Source organism: Oenanthe melanoleuca, chromosome 1A (assembly GCF_029582105.1).
Source record: "Oenanthe melanoleuca isolate GR-GAL-2019-014 chromosome 1A, OMel1.0, whole genome shotgun sequence".
Lineage (NCBI taxonomy): Eukaryota > Metazoa > Chordata > Aves > Passeriformes > Muscicapidae > Oenanthe > Oenanthe melanoleuca.
The window spans coordinates 38,762,515-38,775,125 of record NC_079334.1 but is presented as its reverse complement, the minus strand read 5'-3'; the positions used below and the strand labels follow the sequence as shown (position 1 = coordinate 38,775,125).

Here is a 12,611-nt window from a genome sequence, read left to right as displayed (position 1 = left end):
TAGCCTGATGAATGAGTAGTTGGAGTGTTCTGAGCTTTTTGTTTGTGTGCAGGATGGTAAAACCAGATTAATTCATGAGGATCTTGGTCTTAGGTTTCCAGGGGCATCGAGTTATTTCCTCTCCTGGGACACATCTTCACTTTTCACTGCCCGTGGTCTTGATGGTGAAAATGATGACTGAAGTAAAAGCATTTCTGCAGATTTTGAATAGTATTTTTATTGAATGATTTTGGGTCCATTTGTTTGTTTTAATCCCAGTAGTCCTTTTTGTATTGAGTTCAGAGATTTGCTATGAACTACATGTTGTTGAAATTAATTGAAGCACAGGCTTTGGTTGTTTAGAAAATGAGTTGGAGGTACTTTTGTTGGCAGAAGGCTCACTACAGAAGGAGGTAATCCCTGCTTCTGCGTAAACACACAGATGTGTTTTTTGTGGGCTTAATTAAGCTTTGCCAAAATTGTCCAGCCTTTAGTGCTAGTGCAAGAAGACAGAAATTCCTGTGGTGTGTTCAAGTATGGAATCATGGCTGACTCATTTAAGGGGATGACAGCTGCCCTAGTGATGCCTTGTGGCCCACAGCTCTGTAGTGGAGCTGCACCTGGTGATTCCAGGGGCACCACCAGGACAAGTCTGTGGGAAATCAGCTGACTTAGGTGCTGGGCTTCCATGTGTGCTTGGATTTTGTTTGTCATGCCTACTTCCATGGCAATCCCCAGGGTTAGAGTGATCTCGAGCGGTCTTTTCTAACCAGATCAAATTTCTGTCGTTTTGGGAGAACAGAAATGTATATGAAAACTCCTCTGTGTGAAAATAGGAAACAGTTTCTTGCTGTCTGTTCATACTTACTAATTCACCAAAGTTGTTTTCCCTTGTCTTTTTTTATTCTGCTTAATAATGCAAGCAGATAATTTCCTAGCTGTCAGCCTTGTGAACTTTACCCTGTGCCACTGCCATTAAAGGCAATAGATTCTTTTGTCATCTGCAGTTGTTTTTTGTGGAATTAAACCTTGAGATGCACAGAAGTTAATGTGGAGTGGTTATTTGCTTGTTTATTGTTTTTTCTTAAACAAAGGTTGATGTTTCAACATAGGAAAGGTGAGATTTTTTTTTTTCTCTTTCCTAGTTAGTGGTTTTGCTTAATAATAGTGGATGTTGTAGGTGACTTCAGTAATCATGGTGACAGACAGCTCCAACAGGGTAGGTACCTGCTTGAACAATCAGAAATTAATTAATAATAAGCATTAAAGCTGAGGTGTCCAGTACCGATTTTCAGTATCAATATTATTAGTAGATTGGAGAGGTATGAATTCCACAATATGCTTATCTTTGAGGTGAGTCTTGGCTGGTGTCCATGTGAAGGAGCACTTACACTGACAGGGAAGGTTGCAAGTTAAAGCTTGGGTTCTTGAAATGTGTGATATAGATGTCAGATGGAGGCCTGCAGACTGCTTGCTGTCCCTGTAGTATCCATTTTTTTCCTTTGTGCCTATTTTGTTTGCCTCCAGATAAGAACACTATAAAGCTGAAAGAGCCTTTGGGGAGATGAAGTGGGCAGTTTAAATTAACCTGTGTCTTTATTATTTGGGGCAGTTTCGGGGGAGAGGGAAGATGAAAAATAGAAGGGCAAGAAGGCTTCATTTCTCTAGGGAGAGTACAGACTTGAATTCTGAAAAAGTTCAGTAGTTTGATATTTGTAATATAGTAGGTGGGGTCTGGCAGCTGTGCAAAATGCTACACAATCTTAGAATTGTGCTTAAGGAACCAATGGCAGAGTTGTCTTTCACTGGGGTTCCTTTTTTGCCTCAGTTTCCTTATCTTGAAATAAAGGTATGTTCTCAGTGTTATGCAGGAAATCAGTATCTGAGCCCAGATCAAAATTCAAGGTTTCTGGCTTCAAGTTCACCATTCAGACCACACCTTTCTTTTTACAGCTATGGGAAAAAAGTCTGCTCCAGCATGTCATTTAGTGAAGTGCCCTATAGGAAAAGCAAAACTAAGCCTGAAAGAGCTAAAAATATTTGATTTAAAATTAGGAGATAGAAAAAGTTCAGCAGATTCCTTCTTGCAAGTGGAACCTTACAATGCCACAGCAGATGTGCTCATCTTTGGGATTGTGTCTGGCAAACTGAAGTGCCTGCAAAGATGTGTGCTGAGTTGTGCTGAGTGGTCCAATAGAGTGGGATACAGGACAGGCCACTGAAGTCAGGGAACTCCTTTCTCAGGATATAGTACACTGGAATGTGTTTGTGAGGGCAGATGGAACTGTGACTGGGTTTGTCTGTAGGGTGAGTGTGTTCAGGTGTTCTCTGAAAGCATCGAGGTTCTTCAAAGCTTCTCCCTTTTCTAATTGAAGCCTTAAATCATCAAAGCTGAGAGCTGAAACTCTTTCATACTATATATGGCATTTGTGCTAGTGGTAGAAACTGGAGTGTATTTATAACACTGGTTTGCTGCGGGGATACAGATTGGGAACAAATGTTTGTTTGGAAAAAATCCAATTCCAGGGTCTTCTTTTACTGCCGCACGTGAAATCCATAGCAAGCTGTAAAAGCAACAGTTGAAAAATCCCAATAGGGCCTTCCCCATGGAAAAAACATGCAATTGGTGTAACATTATGTATCTTGAGAGTTGCTTCTGATGGTTTATGTAGTGGGTAGTGACCCTGTATGTAACATCCTGTCTGTCAGTCTGGAATGCAGGGATGCTGTCGTGTTGTTGGCACATGCTTGGGATTGTTTGGGTTACTTGTTAGGACATGCTGCTATTTTCAGATATGCTCCTCGTTTGTTCAGAAGCACCTATTTGTGCCCCATGTAATATTTAACAAAAATTTTAAGTGTTCTTAACAGGATGGCATGGCACTGACATGAGGAAATCAAGCCATAAAATGAGCTGAGCTGTTTTGCATACTGTTGCAAAATATTTGAAGGAAAAGAGTTGGCAATAAAAGGGCACAGGTGTCTTTGGGTGTGTTGATTAAACCATTTCCCTTCAGTTTGATTTGCTAAATGTGTTAATACTTTCTGTTGCTGCACAGCTAATTGCTGTTATGTTGAGCCTCTGTGGAATAATTACCATTTGGACGAAGAATGTTTGTATCTAGAATCATAAAGTCATTGATTTTTGTCTTGTTTTTGAAGGATGTTCAGAAGGAGAGAGAACCTCATGTTTATCTCAGTAAAGAAGAAGTTAAAGAGAAGATACAAAGCTATAATTCATCTGTCACTGATAAACTAAAGATGACCTTGGTAAGTTTTGCATAGAATTCCTGTAATTTTTAGTGTGAACAGTTGAGTTGTAACTTTGTAGTGTGTTTTATTCTCAGCATCTTACATATGAAACTGTCTAAGAGACTTTTCCTTAGATTGGCAGATTGAATCTCATGTCTGAAATGCTTTTTATCCCTGTAACTCTTTTACTTAGATCAAAACAGAGTGTTTTTAAAACAAACTGATGTAATTTGAAATGTGTTTAAGGTAAACTGTCAGCTGACACTAAGATGTAAATTTGTCAGTTTTCTGACAAATTCTGAAAATGCTTAGTTAATAAAAAGGAAGGCATATTTTTCTTGTTTCTGCAGATAAATTTTTGTCAGATCTCTTTGATAAGGATGCTCAAGCAGCGATGAAAGTTAAAAACATGCAGTATTTATTATAGCAGACTTAATTTTCAGAGCAGCCATATAGGTTTGCAGCATGAAGAGACTTTTTTCCCCCCAAAAAAACATAGACAATAAAGACTTCTCATTTCCAAGGCTTTAATATGCAGTTCAGTCTACTCAAGACCGTACTAACAAAATTAACATCTATCTGCTTAGCAAGCTGTTTTTCAGTTGCTGTCCAGATTTTCTAATACATGACATTCTAATGTGGGTGTATATGGAAATTTTGAAATTCCATTATATCCTAAACCATGTAAGTACTACTGTGTACGAAAAAGATCTTTGTTATGTGTTTGCTTGTGGATCAGGTCTTATTATGCCTAAAACCAGATTGTCAAAAGTTTTCTAGCTCAGTAAGGTTTGATTGGCTTTGCTGTTTTGTCTTTCAGAAGCAACTGAAATAAACAATTTCAGATGTTAATTGGATTGGCATTTATTCTGGGGTTTTGCCTGGTTTTTTTTGGTTTTGGGTTTGGTTTTTTTTTCTGATTGGTTTGTTGAGGTTCTTTTTTCAATGTGATTTGACTATCTAAGTGCCTCGGACCAGGCTGACAAAGTTAAAATTTGGGAGATAATTTCTGTATTTCATTAAATCTGTTGCTAAAGATGAGTGTTAAGTGATTTTCACTTCATCGTTCTCTCCTGAGGTGAAAACTTATCTCTGGTATGTTGTACCTTTTGCTTGATGAGGTCATCATCAAATTATTACCAAGTTATTACTGAATTACCAAAACAACACCTTTCCTGTGAGATGTCATGTTGAATAGTGTTCACTGTGAGCATTTCCATGTGCCTGCTCCAGTGCTGTGTCAGATTTTAACAGTTCAGGCCATTCCTTCATTGCAGAACGCAAATGGGATTTACACTGGCTTCATCAAAGTCCAGATGGAACTATGCAGACCCATCACTGTGCAGTCCTCCCAGAGCCAGGGGAGGTGTGCTCCCAGCAGCCAGGAAACTGCTTTTTACCTGCCTGATGGCTGTGTGAACACCCTGCACATCAGCAGCACCAACACTGTGCGGGAGGTTATCGAGGCCTTGCTCAAGAAGTTCTTTGTGGCTGACAACCCTGCAAAGTTTGCACTTTATAAACGCTGTCACAAGGAAGATCAAGGTATGAGCTGAGCTTGAGCATTGTGGTGATGGAAGGGTTTGGGGAGGGAGTTGTGCTATAGTAATACTTGAAATAGGCCAGGTAGAAGAACTCACATAAATAGGGGTGACAATCTTCCTACTTTGTCTTTTTTTCCTTATGTAAAGTAGCTGGTAGGACAGTAAAAGACTCTGGATGTATTTCAAGATAATTCAGCCAAGACAAGGTCACCTGCTAAAACATTACACAGATCTTCTGTGCTTTGCAGTTCATTTTATTTAACTTTATGCTCTTATTGGGCCCTAAATTTCAGCTGGCCTGATACACTGCAGAGTTATGAGATTAAGTTACAGGACAGTTTTTTAAAAAGATAGGCCATGGTGTCTGTGATGCACGAGGTACTGGCACTGTCAGACCACTCTCGAGGTGACAACCATGGGCACATCTGTTGTGCTCACATGTGTTGGTGCATGTGGCTGTCCCTGGGCACTGGCTGTTGTCAGGGATTTCTAAGTTGTGATGGAAAAGGGGTTTTTTTTAGGGAAAGGTGCATTTTGCCAGTATTGTGTTCTTACACTTAAAATCCACCTTCCTTCCATGGACATTGAGTTTCAGTAGTTCAGGTGTTCCTGGCTGTCAGGCAGGCAGAATTGTATTTTAGACTTGGTGTGGGAAATTTTAAGTGGAGAAGGTGTGAGAACAGTGATACACAGCTCTGATGTCGTAAATGCTTAGATAGAGCAACAGATCTGTGTGTGGTATTTTTTTTTCTTGTGGGTTATTTTCCCCTTCCAGCCCTGCATGTACTGTATTGGCTGGAGGCTGTTTCATTCCTTGTGCAAATGCAGTGTTGCACTGTCACCATTAGTCACCTGCTTAACTCCTTCCTAAAACTCACTGCTCAAAACCAGAATGTAGATCAATAGATAAACAGTGTATAAATTGTGGCTACATGTGTATCTTTCTGAAATTTTTTTAATATTAGCTAGCGTTAGTCATTCCAAGCATTTGAAAGATGGTTGGTAAAGATGATAATTACTGTGGTTTCCTTCTCCTGCAGTTTATACATGCAAGCTGTCAGACAGAGAACATCCCCTCTACCTGCGCTTGGTGGCAGGCCCCAAAACAGAAATGCTCAGTTTTGTTCTACGTGAGCATGAAACTGGAGAAGTCATGGTATGTCACACCCTCCTGGGTCAGTGTCTGTGTAATGTCATGGGTGAGTGGGCCTCTGTTCAAGCTGTGCTGACCAGACAGTTCACTTTTTGGAAGCACCATTAATTTCCTTTTTGCCTTTTGTAAACATTTCATTTGTGGTTAGATTGACCTGTTCTTACTTGCAGAAGAAAAAAAAACTATTTAAAAGAGTAAAATATCTGTAGATGCCCTAAGATTTGCAAGGCAAGTGCCTCATACTATTTGTTGGAAATTGCCTACAGTGTCTGAGGTTTTGTTTGGAAATACTGTGTATATAAAAGATTTATGCATTTTCTGTTCATCTTTCCATTCTTTACTCTGTCTTTCCAGTGGGAAGCTTTTAGCATTCCTGAACTGCAAAACTTCTTGCGCATACTGGACAAAGAGGAAAATGACCAACTGCAGATCTTGAAGAACCGCTACGCAGCTTACAGGGGCAAACTTGAAGAAGCCCTTCGTGGGGTGTTGAAACCTGGTTAAAGGGGGCCAAAGGACACTCAGGAAAAGCACGCTACCAAACGTCTATAGAGCATGCCAAACCCAACAAAGAGCAGCAGAGAGTAGTTTTCTTTATTCAGAAGACTGTTTTGTGATGCCAGGGTAGACTTAGTTCCATAAGCCAGGTCTTATGCATCTTAGCATCTTGCACCCAAAAGTAAGGGATTCTGCATGTTTGTACATCAGTTTGCAACCCTCTGTGTGCCTAGAGAGTTTCCCAAGTTGTCTTGGTGCAAGCTGTGAAACTGTAAGCAATTTCCTAGGATGCTATGAAATAATGCCTTTTTATTTTTCCTTCTTTGCTGAATGGTATCTCTACAAGTAAGGATGTGCAAATTGATGGGTTAAAAAAATATTACTAAAGCCATTTGAACGAGAACTAGTTGGAGCACTATCTTAGAGATGAAATTGATTTGCACTACCTTTCTGTTTTCAAATAGTTACTGTATAATTTGTGAGAGAACTGTTATAGGTGGAAAGCTTATGAGATCTTATGGTTTGTACTGTGAAATTTGTGGAGAGCTTTTAAGGTCGTTGTGAAGAAGGTAAAGAGAAAGTTGAAAAGAAGGTAAGGGCTGGGGGAGAAGAACTCTAATAGCTGACTGAGGAGGTTTTAAATGAAAATAGTATTTACACAGAGGAAATTTGAAATACTAATTCTACAAGGTTAAAGTTTTAGTATGTTATAATATTGTGAATAATTTTATGGCTTTTAACTGCATAAATCCACACTGGAAAAGAAATAAAGATAATAGAAATAGTGGGAAGGAACGAGAAGCAAAAGCTAAGTAAGAATGGAAATGGAGCTGCACATACAGGTCCCTTTTGGAGTAGCTGATTCCATAAAGGCATAGCCAGGGTTTGAAAATTGTGGCAAACCTTAAAAGCTGCTTACTTGAATTCTGAAAAGTGGTCCACGTCTCAGATAACTCTGTGAGAAATATATGTCTAGCGAGGGTGCAGAAATAAGCTACAATTACAGATGCATTTGGTCTTTATTGTAAGTCAGGTCTTTCCTCTGGCTCAGTGATCCATTTTTAGGCTGGATAATCTTGAATTACCACATCAGAAATAGCTTCCTCTGCTTCTTTCTTTGTTAAAGGCTCAGTCCAGAAAGAAAGTAGAATTTCTTATTTACATTTTCCAGCCCAGCAGAATGTTAACATTTATTGCCTGTGTTGGTGACTGAGCTTAGTAACTCTTGCTTGTAATAATTCAAAATGTTTTTTCCTTATGGTTTTTAAACTCTTAACTAAAAAACTGATTACCAAATTCTGCAGACTGCTGATTTACTTGATTTAAAAGTAGAAAAAATGTAGCAAGAAAACTTTTTACTTTAGTGTGAATATAGTTGTTGTTCTTTCAGAGTTATTTATGTAAAAAAAAAAAGCATGTTCAAAAGAAACCAAAGAAGTGGGTGTGCAATAAAAGCATGGAAGCATGAGGCAGATTTGAGTGACTGATACTATAGTCATTATCATGCCAAGAGGAAATGAGTTATGTACTGGGGGGTGGGGGAGTGGAGGAGTGCTAAGGATTGAAGAGCCGCAGAAGTTGTGGTGGGGTTTTTCCCCCCCTCTGTTCTTAATCTCTTCGTTTTAAATTCCCAAGGAATTTTTAAAACTTTGGTGACATCTAATGGATACTGTGTGAAACTCCAAGATGCTTCTGTTCTTCCCCTTAATTTTATGTAATTGTGCCTTTGTTTCCTTTCCTCAGTAAGATTCTTTTTAAAACTCTTCACATGTTTTTTAGGTAAAAAGAATTTCCAAGCATATGAGACAATCATAATGTTTTTAAAGAGTTAAGAGAAATTAAGAGTAGGACTAACTATAAAATATATCTAAGGCATATCTTGTTTTTTTTAATTTCACATGTAACATTGTAGTGCATGTGTGAGTTAGTAACATTATCCTCAAGTGAGACACTTTATAATGGTTCAGGGAATGCTTTTGTGTTTTGTTACAATTTGTTTTTCTAGGAAGGCAGCAGCATGTTGGTAGGTATTCTGTTAACATCTTAATTTATGTTTCTGCCCGTAGCTACGTAATCATTGCATAATTGCTGTCAATATCGAACCATTTGTTGCTCAGATTTAAACACTGTTTGAGTTTTAAAGTTGAGTATAAAAATATGTGAATTTTGGTTTTACTTGAACTAAACTATTGGTCTTTTTAAGTAGGCACATCTGCATTTACTTTAGCCAAAAACCTCAATCAGTGTTGTATGCACTATGAGTCTTGATTTGGGGTGAAGGGGAAGGGGGTGGGGGACCAAAATAAACTTTTATTTTAATTTTGTCTTAGTCCACAGTTAATTATTGTAAGATGTCATGTGTGGAGTTAATTTTCTTCTTTTTTGTTCTACACACTGGCAGTTACAGCAGCTTTAATTTAAAAGAAATGGTCATGCCTGGTCAGTTTTACTTTTTTTTTAATTTTAGCATCAAATTGAACTGTCAAGGCTTTTGTTGCAAAACTGTTTTCTTGTCATTATATGATGGTACCAGAATGACTAAATGATGAGGGAGGGCAAATGCAGGGAAACATTAAAATGTATGTCTTTAAATGCAAACATTTAAACTATTTATAATTTTAACAAGTTTAGTTTTATTTTTGTAGGGAAGTTTTTATTCCCCTTAAAGTTATTACTGAAATGGCAAAAAAAGTGATGGTTCCATTATTAAAGCTGAAGTTGGCATACTTGGTTATGTGACGTGTTTGGTTTTTCCTTTACCTGATGATGTGTTGTGGTCACTTTGAGGCCAAGTGGATTTCCATGTAAAGCAGCAGTGAGGCCTGTGGGCAGGCCCAGCCTTTAGCACAAATTAAGGATTGCCTGGGAGAGAGGAGGGAGTGGAGCTGAGGGTTGTGGGGCTCTCAGAGCTGCATGGGGGGAGTGCAGTGGTGCTGGGTGGGACAGCACACAGGTGATTGGTTTCCTTTCTGTTAAAAAATACCCTGCAGTACACTGAGGCTGGAGGTGATACCCTGGCCCTCCCTCCCTGGGAAATGCTTTTCACTCCTATCTTTAATAGCTTTTTAGTGGTTTTCTTTGGTAACAAACACGTTTATTTTTTCAGTTACTTACTCTGTTTCATAGAAGTGGTTTATTCCTCCCTGATTGAGTTGGTGGAAGGGAGCTGCTGAGCTGTTTGCTTTGGTCTCTGTGGCACTTCCCTGGGCACTGTGGCCCCGCAGCAGAGCAGATGGCAGTGGCTTGAAGGCTGGTTTATGTGAGACCTCACAGTTTCGTGTGTGCACTTGGTAAGGCCTGCAAATGGCAAATTCTTCAGCACTCAGCCAGGGTGGGATGGACAAAAGCCTTAGAGATACTGGAGTCAGCAAAGCTGTGGCCACACAAGTCACTGGGCTCTGCCTGTGGCAGTTATGTACTAACAGAAACACAACTCAGCAAAAGAAATCTCGTGTGCTTTGGCTGGATCAGGGGCAGAATCATCCCTCTGCAGACCGATGAGTTCAGTGTGGAGGCACAGCAGCACAGCAGCACCGTCTGTGGAAGCAGCTGGGCCACTCCTCTCCGTGGCAGGGATTGACAGATTGTCAGTCTGCTTTGTCTTCCTGCAGGCCGAATTTTTAGCACTGAAATGTTTAAACATTTGCAAAAAACCCCACTAGACTCCATTCCCTTCCTGCCCTTCTGCATGCATGTGACTATAGAGTGGTTTCCTTCCCAGGTTCCCATCTCCCACTGATCTAGAACCATTCAAGTACGTTTTCCTCCTTCATTTTAATTTTCAGTAGCGTGCTTGTGTTTGTTGGGAAATAACTGTGCTTTTGGAACTTTTCCTACACTTTTCATCTTGCAAGAGCATATAAATTTTACTATTTAAGTTTATATGCAGGAGAAATAATTTCTTTAATAAAACTGGGAAATAGAAACACTTTTTAAAATAAATGAATTTTGAGCAAAACAATGCTGACTAGTGCTGTATTCATATATTCCCAGAGGGGGATTTGTTAGTATACCTCAGATTAATGATAAGGAAGAAAACTGTCTAGGATTATGGCAATTTTGTGTTTGTATTCGTTTCAGAAAATAAAAACTCATAAAAGTCTATATACTTTTAGCTTGGGCCTGAAAGCTACACAAAATCCTTAATTTAGTCCGAAGTACCAGTCTTAACATATTGTTAGAAAAACCAATTCAAAAAAACCGTGGTACTAGTATCTCTGGAATCAAGTCCTATTACTTCAACTAACTTTTTAGTCCAATGTTTTTTGTTTCTTACATCTACTTTATAATTAATTTGGTGCCATTTTTGAGACTTCACCTCCTGCCTTAGTTGGATCAAATGAATAAAAAGCTGCAGATGATCCTTACAGGACAACTGAAGGGTTCAGAGTCTTGCTCTTGATGATGAAGGCAAGTGGATGACTTCCAAATGGGTAAAGCTATGCATCTGCTACATCTGCTCTCAGTCAAGAAGCAGGGACAGTGGTGAAAAGCCAGATAAGAGGGGAGACACTGTTTAGAACACAGGTCTAGTGCTGTGAACTGAGGACTTACCTGTTGTGGAGGAATTATTTTCTGCTTGATGTGTGAGTGGGTGAGAGATTGCTGCAGTAGCCAGTATGGAGAAGTAGGCAACGCCTAGTTCAGAGCAGTTTGAGCCAAGCACTTCAGACACCAAGCCTGGCTGCTGGAACCTGTTTTGTGGTATTTTCAAGGAAATATTGCAAAGGCAAGGACATGTTTGTCTGAAAAACACCTTATGTTACGTGCTAGCCAGGTGAGAGGTGATTGTGGAATGTTCTTAGTTTGCCCTTGTGCAAGCTGAAATTAGAATTGTTTTCAGTTGCAGCAGTGTAGACCTGAAAGGGACCCAGCCTGGCACCTTGTACTAGCAAATGACTTCTCAAGCTGTTTCCTTCCTGCTTTCCTCAAAGGTTTTTAAAAAGTGTCTTTTTATTGCACTTTCTCTTCTCTACCTCTCCCTCTACAACTTTTGGAAAGGACAGCATTCACAACTGGAATTCTGAAGAGGTGTTTTTTTTAAATCCAAGGATTAATCCTGCAATTGCCAAATCTAACTTTTTGTGATGCTGTATGAAGTACTAACTTGGTTCTGTCTGATGCTGTTATACTGTGTCTATTTCTTAATTATTTAAGATCAGACAAAGTATCGCATCATGGATGGAGAAGGATACAAAAGACGCTCTTTCAGTCCCAGTTTATTGCATGGCGATGGTGTGGCCGAAAAGAGCCCGAGTTTCTCCCCACACCAGTTATTCAGGAGAGGGGAATGGGAGTGACTTTGGCTAGCTGCCAATGGGATGAAGACACAGAGGGGACAGGGACCGGAATATCCGACCCCCGGTGGGTACAAGGACACAGGGGAAGGTCACAGGACCGGAAAGGAAGACAGGAACTGGGGTTTGCAGGAAGGAGGTTACAGGATCCTGATTTCAGTTCTTATACCTCATATACCGAATTACAACATCTGTCTTCCTTGGGTGCATTTTCCACATGAATAAGAGAGGATATGACAGATAAGGTAGTTCTGTTTCGCCTTCACTTTACCACGAATACCCACGGAGAGAAGTAGAGTGCAAAACTCCCTTCACTAACTCTGTAAGCCTAAATATAGCATTGTGGCCTTGCACATAGCATGAGAGAAAATAGCATTACATGGCTAAGATTTCTCTCTTTAAATACAGAATCTGGAATGTGATCAGAAATTTCAGCTGTTTCTAGTGTGTCTTGGGAGGAATTAGAATGCCAGTGTATTTTATGACAGCAAAGTTCAACCTGTTTTTTTCCCAGGCAAAGCTGTATTGGAGCACTGGCTCTGAAGCTCTCCCTTCAGATAAACAGGTGCTTTCTGTATGCCAGTAATCCTAGGCAGTTCCTTTAATCTAGGCTTGTCAGCTGATACTTTCAGAATCTGCCCTCTTTGCTTCTAACATTTTTCCATAGATGTGAGCTAGCAGATGTTAGACACTTCTGTATTTTTATCTGCTCTGGTTTGTCTAAAGAGCACTCACAGTCAGAACTTAGGGGTTTTTAGTAGTGCTGGCAGAGAAGGACAGCATAACTTGTACAGAGTATCTTTTAACACTTGTAGCCAAGTGACAGCAGTCGTTTTTAAATGTAAATGAGGCTGAGTGAAAATGCAGGTCACATGGAAAGAACACAGT

The 12,611-nt window shown here is 39.6% G+C and overlaps 1 protein-coding gene across 1 annotated transcript in view; it reads left to right on the top strand.

Annotated features, from left to right (window-relative positions):
* The window catches only part of RASSF3 (Ras association domain family member 3), a 52,076-nt gene extending 42,924 nt beyond the window's left edge, over nt 1–9,152 (top strand). The window contains exons 2-5 of the mRNA XM_056515952.1: nt 3,142–3,249; nt 4,509–4,776; nt 5,816–5,931; nt 6,283–9,152. Of these exons, the coding sequence (XP_056371927.1) occupies nt 3,142–3,249; nt 4,509–4,776; nt 5,816–5,931; nt 6,283–6,432 (642 nt within the window). The 3' untranslated portion in view covers nt 6,433–9,152. The remainder of the gene's footprint in view (nt 1–3,141; nt 3,250–4,508; nt 4,777–5,815; nt 5,932–6,282) is intronic.
* The last annotated feature ends 3,459 nt before the right edge of the window (nt 9,153–12,611 follow it).